At 45.9% G+C, this 23,091-nt stretch overlaps 1 protein-coding gene across 2 annotated transcripts in view; it reads left to right on the top strand.

Moving 5' to 3' along the window:
* Window positions 1–22,343, top strand: part of FAM120B (family with sequence similarity 120B) — a 95,570-nt gene extending 73,227 nt beyond the window's left edge. For both annotated transcript variants that reach the window (XM_025382633.1, XM_025382634.1), the window contains 5 exons: window positions 5,809–6,015; window positions 8,514–8,622; window positions 12,795–12,887; window positions 19,829–19,880; window positions 20,040–22,343. In XM_025382633.1, coding sequence (XP_025238418.1) covers window positions 5,809–6,015; window positions 8,514–8,622; window positions 12,795–12,887; window positions 19,829–19,869 — 450 coding nt within the window. In that variant the 3' untranslated portion in view covers window positions 19,870–19,880; window positions 20,040–22,343. The remainder of the gene's footprint in view (window positions 1–5,808; window positions 6,016–8,513; window positions 8,623–12,794; window positions 12,888–19,828; window positions 19,881–20,039) is intronic.
* The last annotated feature ends 748 nt before the right edge of the window (window positions 22,344–23,091 follow it).

Raw genomic sequence — 23,091 nt, 5'->3', positions numbered from 1 at the left:
GAATTACCTAGGCATAAATCAAATAAACATATACAGGATCTATATGCTAAAAACTGCAAAATACTGATAAATCAGAGCAAACCCAAATAAATGGAGGCACATACCATGTTCATGTACTGAAAGGCTTAGCATAATAGAGAGGTTGGTTCCCTCCAAACTGATGTACGGGTTTGATGTACTTGCTAGCAAAAATCCCAGCAAGGTATTTTTTTGCAGATATGGCAAGATTATTCTAAAATTTATCTGGAAGGGCAGTGGAACTAAAAATCACAAAAATCATCTTGAAAAAGAATAATAAAATGGGCAGAATCACTGCACTTGGTAACATACCTCGCTATATGACTGCCGTAATCAAGACAGTGTAGTGTTGGTGAAGGGACAGACACAAGGTCAACGAAACAGAATAGAGAACCCAGACGTAGACCCACGCGAGTCCCACCAGCGGATCTGGACAAGGTGCAGAAGCAACTCATTGGAGGAAGGCAGCCTCTTTAGCAAATGTGGCTGGAGCATTGGATACCCATAAGCCAAAAAAAAGAAAAAGAAAATAAAAACAGAAGAACCTTGTCTTTGGCCTCACACGTTTTACAAAAATTAACTCAAATGGAATATGAAATTAAATGTAAAACATAAAACTATTACGCTTTTGGGGAAAAAAGAGAAGATCTTTGGTATCTAGGGTCAGGCAAAGAGTTCTTAGACTTCATACCAAAAGCATAGTCTATAAAAGGAAAAATTGATAAATTGGAAACATTTTTAATTCAAACATATTTAATTCAACATTTTAAATTCAAAATTAAAAATGTTGCTCTATTAGGATAAGGAAAAGACAAGCCACTGCCTGGGAGACAATATTTGCAAACCACTTGTCTGACAGAGATCTTATATCTAGAAAATATGAAGATTCTCAGAACTCAGCATTAAAAACAATCCAATTAGAAAGTAGGCAAAAGACAGACATTTTACCCAAGACATTCAGATGGTAAATAAGTACATGAAAAGTTGTTCAACATAATTAACCATTAGGGAAATGCAAATTAAAACCACAGTAAGATATCACTGCACACGGATTAGAGCAGCTAAAATTAAAAATAAAATAGTGACACCACCAAATTTTGGCAAGGATGCGATCCTCATACACTAGCCTCTTACATGGCTGGTGTCGGTCACTCTGGAAAACAGTTTGGCCGTTTCTTAAAAACTAATAATGCATTTACCATCTGAACTAGCAATCACACGCCTGGCCATTTATCCCAGAGAAGTGAAAACTTAGGTTCATTCAAAAACTTGTGCATGAATATTCAGAGCAGCTGTATTTGTAGTAGCATAGGTTGGAAACAACCCAGATGTCTTTAAATGGATGAATGTTTAACAGGCTGGTGCATCCATGCCGTGGAACACAACTCAGCAATAAAGAGGAATGAGTGGCTGGCGCTTGGTGAGTGGCTGGCGCTTGGAACTGCCTGAATGGATCTCAAGGAAATTATACTGAGTAAAAAAGCCAATCCCAAAAGGTCACATATTACATGATTCTATTTATGTTACATTCTGAAAATGACAGGATAAAGAGATGGATAACAGATTACCAGTTGCTAGAGACTTGGGACAGCATGAGGGAGGTCTTATGTGAAGAGACAGTTTTGTGTCTTGATGATGGTGGCAGGGGCTGCACAAACCCACCAGGTTTTGAAATTGCCTAGAACCTGAATAAGGTTTGTGGATGGCATTGATGTCAGCTTCCTGGTTTGGATATTGTCCTATAGTATGTCAGATGTTCACCATTGGTGAAGGGTACAGCCCTCTATCCTATCTTTGTCAATTCCTGTGAATCTGTAGTCATTTCAAAATAAAAATTAAAATAATCACCAACCAAACAGATACCTAAGGTCTCAGGACACTGGAAAATTAAAAGTTTTAGGACAGAAAAAGCTGTTCCATGCCACTGCTAACCCAAAGAAACCAGTGTGCCTGCATCAGAAGTAGACTTCAGTTAGAAACGGCCATGAAAGAAAGAAGGGACACCCGAGAAGAAAGGTCAGCGCCCCAGGATTATTTCCGGATTCTCTAGATCTGTAAGTTAGTATGCACAGCTTCCAGGTACATCAGATGAAAACGGACACAACTGAAAAACGAAGCAGACACATCTGTAATCACGGTGGGACCTGTGAGCACAGGGGTCCACAAACTGCAGCCAGTATGGCCAAGTGTGGCCTTTGGCCTGCTTTTGTGTGGGTCTATGAGCTAAGAATGCTTTTTGGGATTTTTAAAGGGTTAGTTTAAAAAAGAATATCTAACAGAAACTATAGGGGGCCTAAACTCTTCACTGTCTGGCCCCTGCAGAGGAAGTCTGTGGAGCTTTAACAAAGCTTCTCTCAAGAGCTGACAGGACAAACAGACAGAAGGTTGCTATGGATTCGAATTTCTGAACACATTTTTGAACACAGTGCACACACTCATCCTAACGGGCCTATAGAATTCTGCACCCAAAAACTATGGAGTAAACACTTTTCCAGTGCATATGGAAAAGCTACCAGAATTGACTAGATGACAGTTCATAAAGCAAGCTTCTGTGAATTTCAGACAATTGAAATCATCCATCTTTTTTCTGTCCACAGTAAGCTAGAAATCAGTAATAACAATAAGTAAAAATTCTCCATTATTTGAAATTGAAACAGTACACTTCTAAATAATTCACAGGGAAAAAGGAGAAACCATAGTGGGCATTATAAAATATTTTGAATGACAGTGAAAATACTGTCCATAAAAATGTGTGGGATGCAGCTGAAAGCTATTCTGAGAAGGAAATTTGTAGAATTAAATGAATGTACTTGAAAAAAAAAAAAGGCTGAAAGTCAATGATCTAAGTATACATCTCTATAAATTACAAATAAAAAATCAAACGCGGGGTGTGTGGTAGGTAGGAAGGAAATAGTAAAAGCAGGAACTAGTGAAATAGGAAACGAATGGAGAATAGAGAAAGGTTTCTTTTTAGGTCATTTGCAGGAGTTCTCCCTCCTTGCTGGTAGGGATTCAAAGTGGCGCAGCCACTCTGGATGGCTGTGAAGCAGTTTCTTACAAAGTTAAACGGGTCTTAGCACGCAGTCCAGTAGCTGTGCTCCTTGCTGTGGCCACACCACAACCTGTACACAGACGTTTCAGCGGCCCTATTCGTAACTCCCAAAACTTGGAAGCAGCCAGGTGTCCTTCGGTGGGTGATGAGATGAACGAACTGTGGTCCATCCAGACAGTGGAATGTCATTCATTACTAAAAACAAGTCTATCAAGCTATGAAAAGACATGGAGGAAACTTAAATGCGTATTACTGAGGGACAGAAGCCAACCTGAAGAAGCTGCTACTGTCTGATTCCAGCTATAGGAAGTCGGAAGAGGGAGAACAATGGAAACAGTAGAAAGATGAGCGCTTGCTGAGGGCTCGGGGGAGGGAGGGTGAGCAGGCAGCAGGAGGACTTTAGGGCAGTGCACCTGCTCTGGATGAGTCTCATGGTGGGTCCAGGTCATTATGTGTTTGTCCAAACTCGCAGAATGTGCACCGCCAAGAGTGAACCCTCGTGTCAGCTGTGGACTTGAGGGACGTGTCAGTGTGGGTTCATCGATTGTAGCAAATGTGTCCTCCAGGGACTGGCAGGTGGAGGCACTGATCTGTAGAGAAGCAGAGGGTATGTGGGAAATCTCTGCACCTTCCTCTCAGTTTTGCTGTGAACCTAAAACTGCTCTAAAAACATAAAGTCTTTTTTTCTAAGTTAATTTGAAAAGATGAATAAAACTGATAAACCTGTTATGAAATTGATCAAAAAAGGAGAAAGCACAAATTGCCAGTATACAGCGTGAAAAAGGGACATCTGTATACATAGATAATGCAGACTAAAGAGATGAGGGAACATTTATACCAATGCATTGGAAACTTCAAGTAAAATGTGTGCCACGAAGAGTAAACGTGTGAAAAAATTTCAGGTAAAATGAACACATTCCTTGAAAAATACAACCTAATAAGACTGAGGTATGAAGAAATAGAAAACTTGAATGGTTCCATGTCTGCTGAAAACATTGAATCTGAGATGAAAACTGTGCCCACAAGGAAACCTCAGGATCAGAGGGCTTCCCTGTGAGTTTTTCCAGACCCCGAAGGAGGAACCAGCAGCTGTGCTGTGCCCGTTCTTCCAGAGAGCAGAAGAGGGAAGGCTTTCCAACTGTTCCTGTAAGTCCAGCAAAATCCTGATGCAAAAATCTAACAAAGACGTCACAAGAAATAAAAATTTAGGCCGTTCTGTTTCATGAAAATAAATTCAAAACTTCCAAACAAAATATTAACAAATCAAATCCAGCAATATATAAAACCAGTAATACATGATGACCAAGTTGGGTTTATTTTTAGAATGCAAGGTTGATTTAACATTTGAAAACCATTGTAAATAACAATGAATAAGAAAAAGCATAGAATGGATGCTAAAACAATACTGGCAGTCACTCAGGCTTCTGTAGGAAATGCACTTCTCACTAACATGTCCTGTTAGTCAGCATCTGCTGAGCCCTGTGTACTTGTATAATGATTGCTGTTTTTAAAAACAAGTGTTGTTTTGGATAATTTTGTACAACACAAAGTGTCGTACAGCACTATTTGAGGATAAAGTAGTACTGTGCAACCAAAATCATTGTGATTAAACCTTAGATTAACTCTCGGATAATCTCAGTTCATGATAAATTTCTTACAATGGTTAGCAAGCTTCTATTTTAGTAAGTGAAACCTTAACTTCTAAAGGGGCTAAAATGTCTGTTACTTTTCTCCTAATTTGTTTCAGTTTTATTTAAAATACCTCTTGGTTAATTTGCGCTGCATAGATAAGCCGGACGATGACGGATTCAGTTGCACTTACCTCATTTATGGATTCATGTGGACACTCGCTAGATATCAGTGTCACTTCCCCTGGGGCCAGTGTCAGCCAGGAGGCAGAGAGTGTCTCCTGCAGCGTTCTTGCTAAATGCAGGAGCCCTCTGCGGCATCTTAGGATGACTTCCCTGTTTGAGAACAGTCAGAATGTTGGACATCAAGGTAAATTTGACAGTGAAAAGAAATATTTCATACGGGTATGATCTTAATTTGCAAAGATTATCAGCCTACCAACCTGGTGAGATATGTAAGCCGTTTTATTCTTAAATTGTAAGTATTCATTTAAAGTTAGATCTTTCGTAACAAATACTCATCATTACAACAATTATGATTTTTAAATACAATAAATTTAATAGTGTCTAAAATGATACTCTCTTGGCTTCCCTGTCTGTCCCTTTGCCTTCGAAGAAAGTTGTTCAGGAAAGAATGCACCCAGAAGTGAATGATCATGTGAGCTTTCTCCTAGTGGACCACAGTTTTCACCATGTCTGTTGTCAGCCCAGAGGTTCCTGGGAGGCAGGAGACTGTGCTCACGCCTGTGTGTGTGGAGCAGGCCTGAGTCAGCGGCTGAGGTTCAAACAGATGGGCGGATGGATGGGGACACTCTTAATGAAGAGGCGCCCTAGTTTCTGTCTGCCGAGCTTGCTTCCAAGGCCTCTGTCATCAGTAGAGCTGGTGAAGCTCAGCTTTGAGGACGCAGCCATGGTGATGCCGTCCATTCTGAGCGAGCTTCTGTAATCAGTACAGCTGGTGAAGTTCAGCTTTGAGGACGCAGCCATGGTGATGCCATCCATTCTGAGCGAGCGTCCGTTTGGAGCAGAGTAACTGTGCAGTGCTGAGATCTGTTTCCTGCGTGTGTGACTCCTGCCTTACATTTTTGGTGTGTGTTCTGGTCTCCACAGCCTGATTACATCAACCCCAGAGCCGTGCAGCTGGGCTCCCTTCTCGTCCGCGGCCTCACCACTCTGGTTTTAGTCAACAGCGCGTGTGGCTTCCCCTGGAAGATGAGTGATTTCATGCCCTGGAATATATTTGATGGGAAGCTTTTTCATCAGAAGTACTTGCAGTCTGAAAAGGGTTATGCTGTGGAGGTGCTTTTAGAACAAAATGTGAGTTCACAGACACCTACCTTTCACCAGAAACATCCCTGTAGTTCCAGGCTACACAAAAAACATGAAGTTGGCTGTTGCATTTTTCAAATTAATGCTTTCCAAATAAAGGATTCCATTATTCCATTAAACCAGGAACACATGATTTGAAGCATTTGGCTTCAGCGTCAACATAACTCATACAGGTTGAATAGCCCTTATCTGAAATACTTAGGACCAGAGTGTTTTGGATTTTGAATGTTTTTGGAATTTTGGAATGTTTGCATATACAGTTGATCCTTGAACAGTGCAAGGGTTAAGGGCTCCAAATCGTTCTGCAGTGGAAAACCTGCAGATAATTTTTGACTCCCCCAAAATGTTACTACAAAGAGCCTACTGTTGACCAGAAGCCTTAGCCAATAACATAAGCAGTCAATTAACACGCCATTTGTATGATATATGTATTATATACTGTATTCTTACAATAAAGTAAGTGAGCTAGAGAAAAGAAAATGTGACTAAGAAAATCATAAGAGAAAACTGTATTTACTGTCCATTGAATGGAGGTGATCATCGTCACGTTGAGTGGGCTGAGGAGAAGGAGGAAGGGGGTGGGTCTTGCTGCCTCAGGCGTGGCAGAGGCAGAAGAAAATGGGAGTGTAAGTGATCTGTGCAGTTCACACCCACGTTGTTCAAGGGTCAGCTGTACCTACATAATGAGATATCTTGGGTCTGAGACCCAGGTTTAAACGCAGAATTCACGTATGTCTCATATATATCTTATACAATAGCCCAAAGGTAATTTTATACAATATTGTTAATGACATGCATGAAACAGTGTTTTCACTGCATCCATCACATGAGATCAGGTGTGGAATTTTCCGCTTGTAGCAGTTTTAGATTTTGGATTTTCAGATTAGGAGTGCTCAACCTGTAGCTTCTTCCAGAATTCTTAAATAGGGTTCAGGACTCCGAAACTTATGCTTAGGTAGGGCAAGCAGCATCACACCAGTCTGACACATTTTTAATTTTTGAAGTGCTTTTTACTCCTCTCCCTATTTCTCACACACACACATATGTGTACACATATATGTAATACACATACTTTTTTTTTTGAGACAGGGTCTTGCTCTGTTGCCCAGCCTGGAGTGCAGTGGTGCAATCTCCACTGACTGCAAACTTCCACCTCCTGGGCTCAAGTGATCCTCCCTCCTCAGGCCTCTGAGTAGCCGGGACCGCAGGTGTGCGTCACCATGCCCGGCTAATTTTTGTATTTTCTGTAGAGATGAGGTTTTTCCATGTTGCCCAGGCTGATCTTGAACTCGTGGGCTCAAAGTGATCCACCTGCCTCAGCCTCCCAAAGTGCTGGGATTACAGGCATGAGCCACCGTGACCAGCCCCTCTCCCCGTTTTTTAATGAGGAACAAGTACTCCCTGCGAAAGTGTCCCCACAGATATCAGACCAATCCGATAGGTATAGTTATGGTTTATTACTTGAAAATACTCCCCAGAGACTGCCAGTTTAGTTGGGGACGCTGGCTGCTGTCCAGCTTTATAAATACAATCGCTACATGACTCCTGGAAGATTTCCAAATAAGGCCTCAAGCCAAGCTCATTTGGAATGTGTTTCAGTACCCGCAGGGATGCAGAAAGCGGTGTGATCCGTGAGAGAGCGTACCGGTCTGTCACGATAAAGCACTCCAAGCTTTCATAGCAGAGAGAACACATTTGGTAATGTGTTGCCATCACTGTTCCTCACATACACACACACACGATTCCAGAGTGGCATAGGACTGCAAGTATTTAGAACTTAGAAGCAGCCTGAATTTTGTAGAGAGCAAAAGCAGAATAAGAGGAGAAATATGCTTCTAATAAGCCAGTAAGTATTGGAAAGTAGGCTATAGAAATGAAAGCTGAAGTAGCCTTGTTGGACCACAGCCTGTAAATCATCCATCAAGGATCTTTTCCTTTCTTTATCCGATCTCTTGACCGAGTTCCAAGTGATTATAGGTTCTAGTTTGGAAAAAAAGTACAGGATAGAATAATAGTAATAAAACAGGAAGCTAGAAGGAAAGGGTGAATGTCCCGTGTTCCGTTTCTTGATCTGCTGATGTTTTGTTTTTGTTTTTGTTTTCTGACCTTGGCATTTCTGCTGAATGTTCTTATAATTAAGAATTGAAAGATTAAGATATATTAAATCCAAACATTTTTAAGGTAAGATTGTGTGGTAATCACCTAAATGGTCGTAATAGGACTGGAAGATTCTTTTTTAGAAATGATTGTTTAACCTACACAAGCTTCTTGGTGTTATTTTTCTGGGGGATTTAGGAGAATATGTTCTCGAAGAAGCCCTTGGGATGTGGCCATGCTGAAGGAAAACTGCTGCGATCTGTGCCTGGGAGGAGGGTGCAGCCACCATTGCTGCCTAGCCTTGGGAGCGGCGTGGGAGGGGGTCCCATAAGCTTCCTTCCAGCCACATCTGGCCCCTCACATCTCATTTGCATCTGGTCTGTTTGCAGAGATCTCGGCTCACCAAATTCCACAACCTGAAGGCAGTGGTCTGCAAGGCCTGCATGAAGGAGAACAGACGCATCACCGGCCGAGCCCACTGGGGCTCACACCATGCAGGTGGGAAAGGGCCAGGTGCCTCAAGAAGCCCCACAGACGTAGACCCTAACTGCTTCCTGAGTTTTGTTGATAAATGAATTCTAAGAAGAGGCTGATACAATTGGATGAACAGAATAGAATTTAAATGATGGGGCCGGGTGTGGTGGCTCATGCCTGTAATCCCAGCAGTTTGGGAGGCCGAGGCAGGTGGATCTCCTGAGGTCAGGAGTTCCAGACCAGCCTGGCCAACACGGTGAAACCCCATCTCTACTAAAAATACAAAAATTACCCAGGCGTGTTGGTGGGCGCCTGTAGTCCCAGCTACTTGGGAGGCTGAGGCAGGAGGATCACTTGAACCAGGGAGGCGGAGGTTGCAGTGAGCTGAAATCGCGCCACTGCACTCCAGCCTGGGCGACAGAGCGAGACTCCATCTCAAAAAAAAAAAAAAGAAGAATTAAAATGATAGATCTCTACCCAGTGGTTTGAATTCTGGTCCCATTTGGAAAATTTCTCAGGAAGGATTCACTCACTAATTAAATAATTAAGAACTCTTTCTCTGCATGTGTAACCTCCTTTCTGGGGTTCCCCAAAGTAGAAGGGCTGCTTAGGGAATGTTTGTTTATTTGACAAGAGTTTAGGTTTATTTTTTCTTACAATAAAAGTATATTATAAAAAATGAGTATAAAGAAAGTAATTAAAAAGGAAGTATCATGGCCTTTAATTCTGTCACATAAAGATAACAAGCGTGGGCTTTCCGTGTTTGGATCTCGTGGTGAGCACACTCCACGCAGTGTGCATCCTGCTTTCCCACTTACACCTAATTTCGGGCGTTAACACCATTCTTCTTAAGCAACGGTCCCAGAATCTTCCACTACTAGATAGTTTGTTCCCTGTTTGGAGCTCTGAGGATCTTTCCATTTTTTTCTCATTACTCCTAATGCTTTTATGTGTATTATTATTATTTTCTTAAAACAGAGTGTCATCATCTGTGGGATCGTAGATTGAAATTTAATCAATTTTAGGTAAAATGATCACTGAATACCTTCTCCAGCAGTGAGCAAGAGTTTCCATTTCAGGGCACCCTTGACACTTCTAAAAGTCTGGGGGTTTTTTTGGTTTTGTTTTTTTGAGATGGAGTTTCGCTCTTGTTGCCCAGGCTGGAGTGCAGTGGCTCGATCCTGGCTCACTGCAACCTCCACCTCCCGGGTTCAAGCGATTCTCTTGCCTCAGCCTCCTGAGTAGCTGGGACTATAGGCGCCTGCCACCACACCTGGCTAATTTTTGTATTTTTAGTAGAGACGGAGTTTCACCATGTTGGCCAGGATGGTCTCGATCTCTTGACCTCGTGTTCTGATGGTTTGTAAAAAACAATTTGGTAGATGAAAAATGTATCTCATTGATTGAATGCTGCTTTGTCTGTCAGTGAAGTTAGACATCTTATTAGCTTATTTTGTTAATAAGACTTTTTAATTATTCTTTCATGCCCTCCTTCAGTTCATGTTTACACCTGTAACTACTGCAGTCCCATTATTTTTCTCGATGGAATAAGAGAACTCAGCCCAGATTCTTATCCACCCAGAGTATCTCTAGGAGAACTACTTGGTGTCAGCCTTGCAAATACCATTCTCAGAGGTTTTGTGAGCTACCTCAGGTGCGCCCAGATCCCACCAGGTGTCGTATGTAGCACCCCACGAAGGGAGAGCAGCCAGGGTGTGTGGAGCCATGTCCAACCACGAGAGGGAAGGCTGCTTTTTCTACTGTTCCCAATCCTTTTCTCTGTCTTTGACTTTCAGCCACCAACTATAGATAGACAGAGATTGGGACCCTAAAACAAAGTTGATTTATTGCAAAATAAATATGTGATATTCTCTCACATTGCCTGTTTCCTTACCTGGCTGGCAGGTCCTCAGAAGTCTGCGCCGTGGCTGGGCACATACCTGTAATCTGAGCACTTTGGGAGGCCGAGGTGGGAGAATCATTTAAGGCCAGGAGTTTGACACAGACCTGAGAAACATGGCGAGACCCTGTCTTTACAAAAAAAAAAAAAGTCTGCACTGCACATGCAGTCCTGCAGGGTTCCCTCCCCTCTCCAAACTGAGGTTGTCAGCGAAACCATGGCAAGTGGCTGAGAGACCTGCAGGTGCTGGACGCTGCCGCTTAGGTGGCAGTAGGCATGGCGACTGTCAGGCCAAACTCCTCTTTCATTTCAGAGACACAGGCTGCCTAGGTGGCCGCAGGCATGGCGGCTGTCAGGCCGAACTCCTCTTTCATTTCAGAGGCCAGGAGGTCCTGCATGACAAGTTTATTTTGAGCACTAAAGATAACCTGTTAATTTAATGCAGTGGTACAGTTACTTGTAATTTGTATAGAAACTAAATTTTGACTCCTTTCTAATGAAGTTTGCCTACAAATGGGCAGAAATCAGTGTCCTGTCATATTATTCCAAGTTAATGAGGCAGACTGCATTTTCCTGTTGTATTATTCCATTAATGCGGCGAACTACATTTTAAGAGCTGTGATAGATTAGTAAGATCATTTCGTGATTTGGAAACTGTTCCCTTTTTTGTTCTCAAAGTAATTTTCTTCACAAATCCAACTTAAGGTTATATGGTTCAGTGCCTCATTTTGCTGAAGAACCTTATTCCCCACGTGGCTCACCCAAAACCAAGGTTGGTTCTTAGTTGCAGACGTTAGGCTGGAGCCTCCACCGCTTGGCCCCAGCCCCGTGTTCTCGGGTAATGCCGAGCTTACCCCTCCTCTGTTGGGGAGGGGCTGTAGGGACGTGGTGGGGCTCTGCAGTCCTGACTGCCATTGTCTGCTTACGCGGGCCGCACAGCCAGGCCACTGCAACGCCAACCTACTCCTGGTGTGTTGGCCTCTGGACCCACACCGACAGCCGTGAGCTCACAACTGCTCCGAGCTTGGAGTCACCTGTTATTCTCCGTGTGTGGTCACGAGTGCCCATGCTGGAGGTGAGCTGGAGACCACGTGTGTAAGATGAGCACACACGGGCTGACCCTGGCCAGATGTGAGGGGCATGTCACCAGTCCTGCAGACGAGTAGCTCAGAGACAAGGGCAGCAGTCACAAAGGGATGACATCCCGGCAGGAAGGTGGACTTGGGGGACTTTCAGTAGCTAGACTGGGGTAAGGTACCACAGTGGGAGGACACTGGGGAAGTTAAGTTGGCCTCAGAGACCACAGAGGCTGTTGAATGCCAGGCGAGTCATGGCTTTTCTACCCACCTCACACTGGGGAGCTTTTGAAGTTTTTTGAGGTGATATGATCAGAAATCTGTTAGTTCAGGATACACGTCCTGAACTAACAGATTTGTGTGTCTGTTAACAGACATGTGTGTCCTGAGGGCAGCCCGGCAGCATGTGCCAGCACAAAGCCATGCCCCCATGGACACCGCAGCATGTCCAGGGAGGACCAGCCTGGCGGAGGCACATCCTGCAAGGCCATCCTTCACTCATAGTTAAAGCCCCAGGCGGCCTGTGGCCTGCACGCTGCATGTGTGGTCACGCACTGGGAGTCCTGGTGACAGTGTGGCCCGCTTCGCAGATGCTTCCAGTGCACCTGTGGAGCAGGGACGGTACCCATGGCAGGGCTGAGTGGCCTGGGCCGCCTTTGTGGAGCGCCATGGACTATCATGATTCCTTTAAAAAAATCACATGAGTTTGTATTGAATCAGGCCTTCTGGTAGAGACGAACAGGACAAGGTGTCATGGATTGGGAAGTTACGGACATTTTAAAGTGTGAAAAGTGTGTGTGAATGAAGTTTATTATAGAGAATGGGGAGAAGCTCACAAGTCCCAGAAGTGCTGCTCCATGCCTCACCCAGGGCCCCAGAGGGATGGGCTTGGTCATGGGTGCCGTGGCCTGTGTGGGTCCAGGGGGCCCCAGGGAAGAGGAGTGGTTGGGCTGCTCGAGTCTTTGTTTGCAGAGTCTGACCTCTCACCACCAATACCAGATTCCCCTGGGGTAGGGTTTAACAGGCAGATCGGTGACTCCACTCCTGAGCCGGGTTCTCTGGGGATGCAACCCTTAAATTTGCGTTTTTTCATGACCCTCCCTCTGATTTAAGTACAGGCAAACTGCCAACCTGGTGCCGCCTTGCCACCTTTACATGATGTGTCATTTGGGTTAAGACATTTGACAACTTGCTAATCCTCTGACCATGTGTTCCCACAGGGAGGTGGGGAAGACAGGGCTCCGGCTACCACAGGACGGGCTCTGGGTATAGCCGTTCCAGTCAGGGGCAGCCGTGGAGAGACCAGGGACCAGGTAAGAAGGCCAGTGGTCACTGCTGGGCCACCTGCATGGCACTGCCTCTCACCTTGTGCTTTTGCTGATAACTGCCTTCCTTTCTTTCAGAAAGAGGTTATATAGTTCCAGTAAATAAACAGATAAGTATACCAGTGCATCTAATTTTTATCATTTAGTGAAATAAAAACAAATAATTTCCATGCTTGATGCTAGCCCTGTCTGCTTCTGGCCCCTTTATTCATTTTCTATCAGTTCATTCTGCTCAAGATCCAGTTTTTGTAATTTGCTCGCTAGAAGGCACTTGTAAAGTTTACATGTGGAAGATCCATTGTTCTCATGAAAAAAGGGCAGGTTGTAGTGTTTCACCATAGCCGTGTTCAGGTGATAGCATTCCGATATTTTCCGTGACTTGGATTACAGTGTGAGGTAGAAAATAGCCCCAACCCTGTGTTTTTTACATATATTGTACAGATACCATTTTAATTCATGTATTATGCTGAATTTAAATACATCGAGAGCTTCACATCAGGATTTGAGCTCAAATTCCTTATAGTTTTGAGAGCCAAACTTCATAAACTTTGAAATTACCTAATAGTTATCATTTAATGCCTTAAAAGCCAAATCTACCTTTAATTTATGGTATTTGTGACTTTCACAATGTCTCAAATGTGTAGACTCGCAAGCTGCTCAAATTATTCTCTAAAACACAGCAAGTCTTCGGTGTGAATCCAGTTGACCTTTGGGGTCTGTCTGGGGTGGAGTCTGCATGGAGGCTGCAGGGCCGCATGTCTGTTGAGTACCGTGTCCTTTCCTCTTGGGTCTGTGCAGTCAGCAAACATTGCGAGTCCACTGTATGATTGTTCAGGGTAGATCAGAATTCGTGGTGACTATGTTTGAAATGCCCGTCCTTGAGAGAGGGCTCCATGAATTTAGGTTTACATGTGCTTGAGATGTTTCCTTGAATGAGCCTAACCTGCAGAAACTCTGCCCCACCAAGTCGTGTGCTCACTGTCATCTGGAGCTTCTAGATGGCCCCCACTGAGCATGTGCAGTCCATCCTCTTGTGGTCTCTACTGCAGTTTAACATAAGGGTCACTTCCACTTCGTCACTGACTAAATCCGAGTATTTATACCAGTGCAGTGCAGCTGAGATCTGGGCAGAAGACCTTCCGTTTGTGCAAGGATATTTGAGATTGCTTTTAACTTAGAAGGTACTGCAGTTGATTGGAGCAAACCACGAACAAGGAAGCTGAAAACAACAGGAGCGGTTTTGTAAACTTACCTAGCCTCAGACTGAAGCCTGGTGCTGGGGGCCGTTGCCGCTGCCCTCGGTGACTGTGGCCTAGGGGTGCAGTCCTGTGCGATGCGTGTGCTGTGGCTTTCCAGTTCGCTTCTCCACTCTGGTTAAGAGTCTGCTTTCGGGTCAGAAACTGCAGCCCTGAGGTGGTGTGTGTGTAGATTGCTCAGCGCCTGTCCTGGGGGCTCCCCGTGGGCTGGGGGCCTACAGCCCTGACCTGGCGGATCTGTCTGCAGCTGGCAGTGCACATTAGGGCTGCTTTGGGAAGAGTGCGGGATCTGGGCTTCTGAGTCTTTGGGGTGAGAGGCCTTCCTCACATGAGCCATGGTGAGGCTGCTCCCAGAGGAAGGTGAGCGTGTGCAGAGCACTTAGGTCCAAATGGGTGGGTAGAGCTTACGCTCCCCCTCCATCCCTCCCTCGCTCTCTCTGCTGCTTTAAATAGCGGATCTGAGATCTCCTTGACAAGGTGATATTTAAGCAAAGGCCTGATGAGAGGGTGGGAGCTGATGCCAGACACCTCTGTGCCAGATGTGGAGACAGAGGAGGCAGTCAGAGCTGTCACGAGGTCAGGTGGGCTAGACCTGGAGGGCCCTGCAGCTCTGTGCGAATCTGGAGTCCACCCCAACCAAGAAGCTGGACCCAGGTGATTGCAGCAGGTGGTGAGACCTCAGTGACCACATCCCGTGGCAATGCTCAAGGCCTGCAGACCGTCCACATCCAGCTGATGATGGCACACAGCTTGGTCTAGATCTAGGGTCTAGTAATGTTGGAAATACTGGGTTGACTGATGTGGAGTAAAGCCACTGTGGGTGTAACGGGCATCCCAGCCTCATCCATCCACACCTTCCCGCCCTGGAGATCCATGACCAGCCTGGCCGTAAATGCCAGGCCAACCTTGATGACATGAAAGGCATCGGCCCCTCCAGGTGAGGATTCAGCAGAACCTACCTGACCCAGTAAGGCAGGCTGGGGGAGAGGGAAGAGCCGCAGCCTCTCTTTCGGGCAGCCTGACTGGGCAGGGCATACTGTAGTGTCCCCTACTCCTAGCCTCGTGGTAAGAAAGGGGACCTTCTCTTACCCTCTGTGGCTTGGAGTTGTCCCCTTCTTCCCCCTGGGCCTCAGGAAGGTGGGGAGGGGATGGTCAAGAGAGTCCACAGTCCAGATGGGAGGATGGGCAAAGGCTGCGGGTTCTGCAGACAGGTGTGCCCGCCCGTCACGTCACGGAGGAAACGAGTGTGTGCCGTCAGGCCTGCCACTGACGGGACGCGTCGCTGCAGGCAACGCCCTGAACCCTTTCCATCGGGCACGTGCCCTGGATAACCTTGAGTATCCTTTCTAGCTCTGGAATTCTGTGACTTTGGATTCTATATATTGAATGGTGGGTGAGACATTAGTAAAATGTAACTCTCAGGAGCCAGGAAGGAAGGTGGAACCATGTCATAACTCCTAGGAGTGAGTGAGAAAGGTAGAGCTGTGTCATTTACAGACAGATGTACCATCAAGAACATGCCCCGGCCTGCCCTGATCTTAGAAGGTAGGTAGAGTGGGACCTGTTTGGTACTGACTCCTCTGGGAATGGTAAGAGTCACAGGCTTTTCTTTTTTCCCTTTCTTCCAGAGGCGGCCCGCTGTGGTAGCTTCAGACAGGCTGACTTTGTCTCAAGCCCTGGTTCTGTCCCTTCCCAGTGGCCTGCCCTTAGGGGATCCCTGGACCCCTGGGCTGCTCCCTGGCTTTTGATCAGTGTGGCCTGACCAGCTGCAGGGACGGCGCCTCCACAGCACCAGCACCCAGGCGGAGGTGATCGTGGCCGCTTCTTCCAAAACCAAGTTTTTCCTTTCCTGGCATTAATGCTAACATTTCTCTTAATATTTATATCAAACTGTTTTGTTAAACATAAAGCAACGTCAGTCCTACCTCAGTATCGCTGTTCTTGCAGAATGAAGTGAAGCAGGAACAGCACCAAAGCCTGCAGGTGTGGCCTGGAGGGAGCAGAGCCATCTGCTTCTCCCGGGGCTCCCCCAGAGCATAGCCCTGGGTCAGGTGCCAGGAAGCATGCCATGCACATTGGCTTCTTTCTTTCTTTAGTGTGATGACAGAGACGACAGGAGCATCTTTGAAGTAGACCAGAAGAACCCCCTTCCTTGGATTGACAGGAAACAGGTTTTTTTCTGATTCTGTTAGCAGAGAATAGCGTCCAGAAATTTCTCCTCCTCGTGCAAATTAAAACAGCAGAATGACTTTCCATAGGCAGAACCGTAGCTAGTCATTGTCAGCCCTGGGTCCCTGCCAGGGGAAAGTCTCACTCTTGGAACCCTGTGTGCCTCTGCAGCAGATCCCTTGGCCAGCCAGTAACGGGCACCCCCCAGTCACCCCTGGTCTTGCCAGAAGTCCGGAAGCCACCATGGCTTCCTCGTCCTGCCTGGTGGCAGCTCCTTGGGGCAGGCTGAGCTAAGTCTGAGGGATCTCTAAGTGGCATGCAGCAGCTGGTTGTGTGGGTGAGGAGACAGCCCTCAGATGGACACAGGTTTGGAGGTGACAGGACGTGGGGGGCTGGCGGGAGACAGACAGAGGCAGCGTCCCATCAGGACTGAGCTGGAGAGGGAGGCCGTTCAGAAGCTGGCAGAGAAGAGAGGCTCTGAGGACAGCTGACAGAAAGGGCCAGGGAGCAGGGAGGAAGGGAGCAAAGGCAGACTGTCCCCGACAGGAGCCAAGACAGGCACCGCCGGTATCTCTGGGAGCACTTGTTTCTTAATCCTTTCTGCCTGTAATAGTATAAGCTACTGATAGGAAGCAGAAAATATGTACAGACTGAGTATCCCAAGTCTGAAATCCAGAATGCTCCACAGTCCAGAATTTTTACCCACCAACAGGACGCTCAAAGGAAATGCTCCTTGAAGCATTTTGGAATTTCGGACATTCAGATTAGGGTTGCTGAACCCCGGTAAGTATAATGCAGATATTCCAAAATCTGAAAAAAATCTGAAACCTGAACCACTTCTGGTTCCAAGCATTTCAGAAAAGGGTTACTCAGCCTCTAGTAAACAACCCAGGGCTGCCTCCGCAGCCTGTGTCTCTGTGGGTTTGGATGTATGAGTGGCCACAGGCCTCCCCAGGAGGCACTCCTTTCTCTACCCAGAACATGCCATCCTCCCTTGGGACTCCCTGCGCCCTGGGCTCTGTGGCCCCCTGCACCCTGCGTGTCCCACACTCAGTCCCTCATTTTCATCTTTGCTGTGTTCCCACTGCTGAGGGTGCTGTGCACGTCCCAGGATGGACCTAAGGAGGCAGACTCAGCAGATGAAGGCCCCTGGTGTGTGTGCCCTCTTGTCTTGCTTTAATACTTGCTTCCTGTAGATTCCTGAATCCCTGAGCTGGTCCACAAGGCTGTGGGGTGGCAGAGGTTCTCCCTAGGTTCTGCATTTTGCCAAGCTTTCCGCAGCATGCCCAGTAATTTGCTTTTAAATCCAGTACGCACATCTGTAAGTACCACTTTAGCACAAGTTTCATTTCTGATACCCATTTATTTAGGATGTCATTGACAAAGACAAATAAAAAGTCAAGTAACCAAAGTGAATTTGTAGCTCTTCCTGACCCAGAAAGGAGCACAGAGGAGATGTGAGCAGTGGGCCCAGGATAAGTGCGGGCACCGCTGGCCCTGCTGAGTGAAGGACGTGAGACCAGGAGAGCAGCTCCACACCTGTCTCTGCCGCCTCGTTCCTACGTCACTGTTCAGTGGGCTCTCCCGGGCTCTGCAGAGCCCGCAGCCCTCCAGAAAGGAGGAGACGGTCGGGCTACGTGGCGTGAACTCCAAGTGTAGGGTCCCTTCTCACCGCCCACAGGACCACTTAGCATTTCAGGAACTATTGGGCACCTGAAGGAATGTTTGTCAGTCTGGGTGCAAGGCCTAGGGAAGCACGTTTTACCACTTCTGTTCTGGTCACTTAGAAACAATAAAACTGTAATGACCTCAGCAGCTGGAGCCTAACACCACTTCAAGGCCGTGCCCTAGTTTCATAAATAGGTCTTTGACAAAGATCTCTGCTTTATTGGAGTAGATCGTAACAGTAACACAGAAATCAAAGAGTGGTGATGCATGTGGTTTGGGGCCAGAAAGTAGCCCTAGGAGACTCTCAGCTTAAAGGCAGAATTGAGATGTTAAATGCCGAATGCCAGAGTTAAGAGTTCAGGAACAAGAGCAGGAGAAATTAAGCGGTTCTTGGAAAACAGAAGCGAGGGTGCTACGTTTCATTTGCCTTCTGCCTTCCACGTGGACGTAGTTACAGAAATGACATCGGGGTGCCTGTGTGTATTCTCATTTCAGAGATTCCAGTGTAAAGGGTATGTTATACGCATACTGGAATGTGCTTTTCAGACCAAGTAATCCACTTTTTCACTTGTAATTACTGTGAGTGACTTTGGGGCAACACATTTCTTCCTGGGTTTTGCCTACCTTGAACTCCTCTTTTGGTATTTCTTGGAGACATTAAAGTAGTTCAAGTAGAAAGTTGTCACTGTTTCCAGGGCAATTGATAGGTAAAATTCCTTGTGTTAGTAAAAACACTAAAAATGCCTCATCATGAAAGTATTCAGTCACTGCCAAAAGGTTGTCAAGTTTCCAGGGCCTGAGTGTGTGGACAGGTAGTGGGGTCCTGGGGAGCCTGAACTCTCTGGTCCACTTCAAAGGCCTCAGAGCTCAGTGCAGGCAGCTGCCCCGAGAACAAAGGCTGCTCAAGTGAGAAGGCTTTAACCTCTTCCTTGCTGTTGCTCAGCCCAGCTGGCAAGAGATGATGTGTTAAATTCCACAGTCCATAGCTACAATTTGCCTGTGACTTTCCAGATTGTCACTTCTCTGTGGTGATTCTGTAGGAGGCCTGCTGTAAAACTGCCTGTGATCATCTGTGATAACAAGGGTGGGGGCAGAGGTAACAAGGGTCTGGAAACCTCACTGTGGCTGTAACCCTCTCCTTTCACACCTTCTGCCGGAGCCCACACTTTTGGGGGGAGTGTGAGAGACCCAGACTGCCCACGGCAGGAGTGGGTCGGAGGAGAGTCGTGGAGACCGTCCCCAGTCACTGCAAGTGAAGGCTCACGCTGTCATAACACCAGAAGATAGAGCAGGGAACTCTGGAAGAAAAGTGTTATTTTTAAAATGTGAAAAACTGTCACTGTTTCTACTACGAGGAGGGAGTTTCCGCCCCGAGTCTCTTCCCAACGTTCCCTGTCTGTCAGAAAGGCAGACAGTGGCCACCCACGCTGGGACTGGAGAAGGGAAGTCTGGGCCAGCCACAGAAAGAGCTGCACGTGGGCTTTTCTGTGTTGGCAGAACATCCACGGTGAGCCATCTGCATGTGAATTTCCATTTCCAAACGTCGTCAGCAATAGTAAATGCCTAGAAATCCCGCAGATGGATGGAGCTGGTGTGAAGAGGAACAACTTCGACATTGTTTCCTTCCACGAACCTCTTAATTAATTGCTTCCACTTTAATGGAATAATTATGGAACACAGTTTTAATGGCATGTGGCCACAACTGTAAAGAGGATGAAGCTCTGTCCTCCAAATACAGCTCAGCATCTTTGTTCATACTTAGAAATGTGCAGCGTTCTTGTTTGTGTATTGAGAGAGATGTATTCTTACTTTGGTTTTCATGTCTGTTTACTGCAGGAAGCAGACAGTATGAGCATGACCAGTGGAGAAGGTACTAGCCGTCCTCCAGGTAAGTTCACCACCCGCATCTCCAGAAGAAATCAGTCACGTCTGCCTTTCTAACATAAATCTTCTGTATCACGTACCAAAGTAAACAGGACTCAGATATTGAATCCTGCTGACCTGGTGCCGAGTTAACTTGGTTTCAAGACACGCTTGCTTCCTCCAGAAAGAGCGTGGAGAGAAAAAGAGGCACACCTGGACGCAGAGCCCTGCCAGCGCCCTCCTCTGCTGTCGCAGCTGCAAGGAGACCATGCCTGTGGGAGCCGGGCCTCGCTTGCATGAAGAAGGAAAGATGCCTTTTCAGTGGTGCCTCCGCCCATCATGCAGAAGAGCTTTTGTTGGCTTCTCTCCCGAGCTTGTGCCTGATTCTGTGGCCCAAAACAATCATTGTTAATATCTTCGTGTATTTCATTCTGATCTTTCATTCATATATATGATGCCTAGCTAATTTCATTTTAAAATAAATGGGGATCTGTTGTATTCTGATTTTTTATTAACAACACTAGATTATGAGGGATTGTCTCCTGTTATTAGAAAGTCAGAAAACACTATACAGTAGTCCTCCCTTATCTGTGGGAGAGACATCCCAAGACCCTCAGTGGATGCCTGAGACTGTGCATAGTATGTGTGGAACCCTACATATATGTATACACGTGGCTTTTTCCTCTACGTACATACTGTGGCAAAGCTTAACAAGGAACAGTAAGAGATTAACAGCAGTCAATAACTAATAAAAGTTACGTGAATGTGATCTCTCTCAAAATATCATACTGTAATCACCCTTCTTGCTATCTGAAAACCAAGACCACCACTAAGTGACTCATGGTCGGAGAAGCTGGATGCGGGGCTGATTCATGGCCCGGGCATGACAGAGCAGGAGGTACGAAGTTTCATCACACTACTCACAATGGCGAGCAAGTTAAAATGGATTTCCCATTTAATGTTTTCAGACATGAGTGGACCATGAGGAACCAAAACCCCAGAAAGTGAAGCTGGGCATATTTCAGAGATTCTTTTCTAATCAGAAATTCTAATCAAACATAAGTTTCCAACTATGTGTGCTCTTGGTCCTGAGAAGTGTTTGAACAGAAAAGTAACAACTAACTTCCCACCTTTCTGGTGGAAGAGTTAATTCTGCCTGGAGGGTTCTGCCTGGGAGGCATGACAGCATGTGTGTGACTCCTGTGTCTGTTTCTGTGGAGTCATCCCTTTCATTTCATTTTGCCAGGGCCTGGCTCAGGATTTTCAGTGGCAGTGCCTGTGAGGACAGGCCTGGCCCTCCATGCAGTCACACAGGAAATCCACAGAGAACATGCTGAGAGCAGCCGGCGGCTGTGCTGCCAGCAGGCCTGGTTTATGATGCCGCAAGTGAATGGCACGTTTGTTCCTCTTTATCTCTGAGCATTGGAGGCTTTTGTTTTTTGAAAAAAATTAAGTTCAGAGTAATCCTTTTCATGGAAGAATCTTCAGGTCATCCAAGAATTGAAATTTTAAGCCCCAGATTGTACGGAGCTGTACCTGTGGCGAAAGGAATGGCCAGGGTGTTGATGATAGAAAAGATTCAGATGAGGAGTTAGAAAGCCAGCCCTCTGTGGGAGGCCGTCTTCCAGAAACCTCGAACTCATGTCTCTCTCCACCTGAGAAAGGAGAGGAAAAGCTGGTGTGACCCCCGGTCCCGCTGGGCCACGCTGTGGCTCTGAAGGTGCCCAGGGTCCTTAGGAGTGCTCACTTCTGTCACCTGAAGACACTTCCTTCTGGTTGTTGCTCTTTAAAAACAAAATAAGCCCCTGAACGTGCTTGCAGGCCCGTTCGTGTGCCTGCACTTGACGAATTACCTTGACCAACAGGCCAAAGGCACAGAGCTCCAAAGTGTCATCTTTCCTTAAAATCCTGAGCGTTTACTAAAAAGGGACATGGCCTCTGGGTATTTTATGACATTTGTATTTCTTACATTTTAAATACCCTAACCACTCCCTTCAGTTTCTTCTTAAGGACATTTACATCTAATTATTATTTTCCATGCAAGTCTTGTAGGACCCACATTTTTGCTAGCTTTGGAAATAGATTTTTTTTCATTGCTCTTGTGAGGATTTCCCCATGTCAGTAAACATTAACTTTCTATTTCTTCCATCTTTGCTCATTTGAAACCCTGCTGCTTCTAGATCTATTTCTTTGCATTTGTATAACTTTGAAATAAATTCCTCATCCCTTAGACTAAGAGAGTGGGCATCTCTGAAAATTGTTTTCTCCTTCATAATACCTAAATTCTAGTTTGTCAATGAAATATTTGTGTTTGGTTAACAAGCCTCATTTAAGCCATTAAGTTAATATAATCTTCATTACACTTGAAAAACCAGAGAACTGAATTTTTTGTCATTCCAATATGTAAGTTAACACTGCAGTCAAGTCTTATGATGAAATTTCCATGTATCAAATTGAAAGTAAAGCAAAATATGTTTATTACTCATAATTAATATACTTTCACATTTCTTTGATTCTTTGTAAGACATTTCAGCATGTGGATGTGGGGAATGGTGAGCCTGCCCCAGAAACATCTCCCTGCTGCCACCATGGCCACGGTTCTGTGGTCTTTCACTGACTCCTGAAACTCCACGTAAATCTACCGTCACCCACCCTGTCTTTGACCGTTCCCTTCACCTTCCTGCTCACAGAAAGCTGGCGTTTCCCCCATACCTTGGTGCATAGAGCCGATGCCCCTCACATTCTTGGCCTGTTTCCAGGCTGTTGTAGTCGCTTCAGCATGTAGTGGTGCAGAACACCCATTCACTGTGCTTATGGATTCTGGGCGTTGAGTCCAGGCAAGGCATGGCAGGCATCACCTGTCCTGGCTCCCATGTCTGGGCTTGGCTGGAAGACCTGGAGTCGGACACATATTCGTTCTTGCCTGTATCTGGCTGATGCTGGCTCTTAGATGAGGCTTTTGTCTCTCCATGTGAGCCTCTCATTGGTCCTGAAGACTGGTTAACTGATAACTGGATGGTAACTGGATTCTGAACACAAGCATCCCAAAGGCTAAAGAGCCAGGTGGAAACCATGTTACTCTTCATAGCCCAGCCTCCGAAGTCACAGCATTCAACATCTCTTCTGCCATATCTTGTTCATCAAGGCAGACCCAAAAAAAAAAAAAAAAAAGGTCCAAATTCAGATGGAGATGAAGTAGCTGCTTCCTCTTGACTGAGCAGGACAGAGTCCCAGGA

The sequence above is a fragment of the Theropithecus gelada genome, chromosome 4 (genome assembly GCF_003255815.1).
Source record: "Theropithecus gelada isolate Dixy chromosome 4, Tgel_1.0, whole genome shotgun sequence".
Lineage (NCBI taxonomy): Eukaryota > Metazoa > Chordata > Mammalia > Primates > Cercopithecidae > Theropithecus > Theropithecus gelada.
This window is presented reverse-complemented; position numbering and strand designations above follow the sequence as displayed.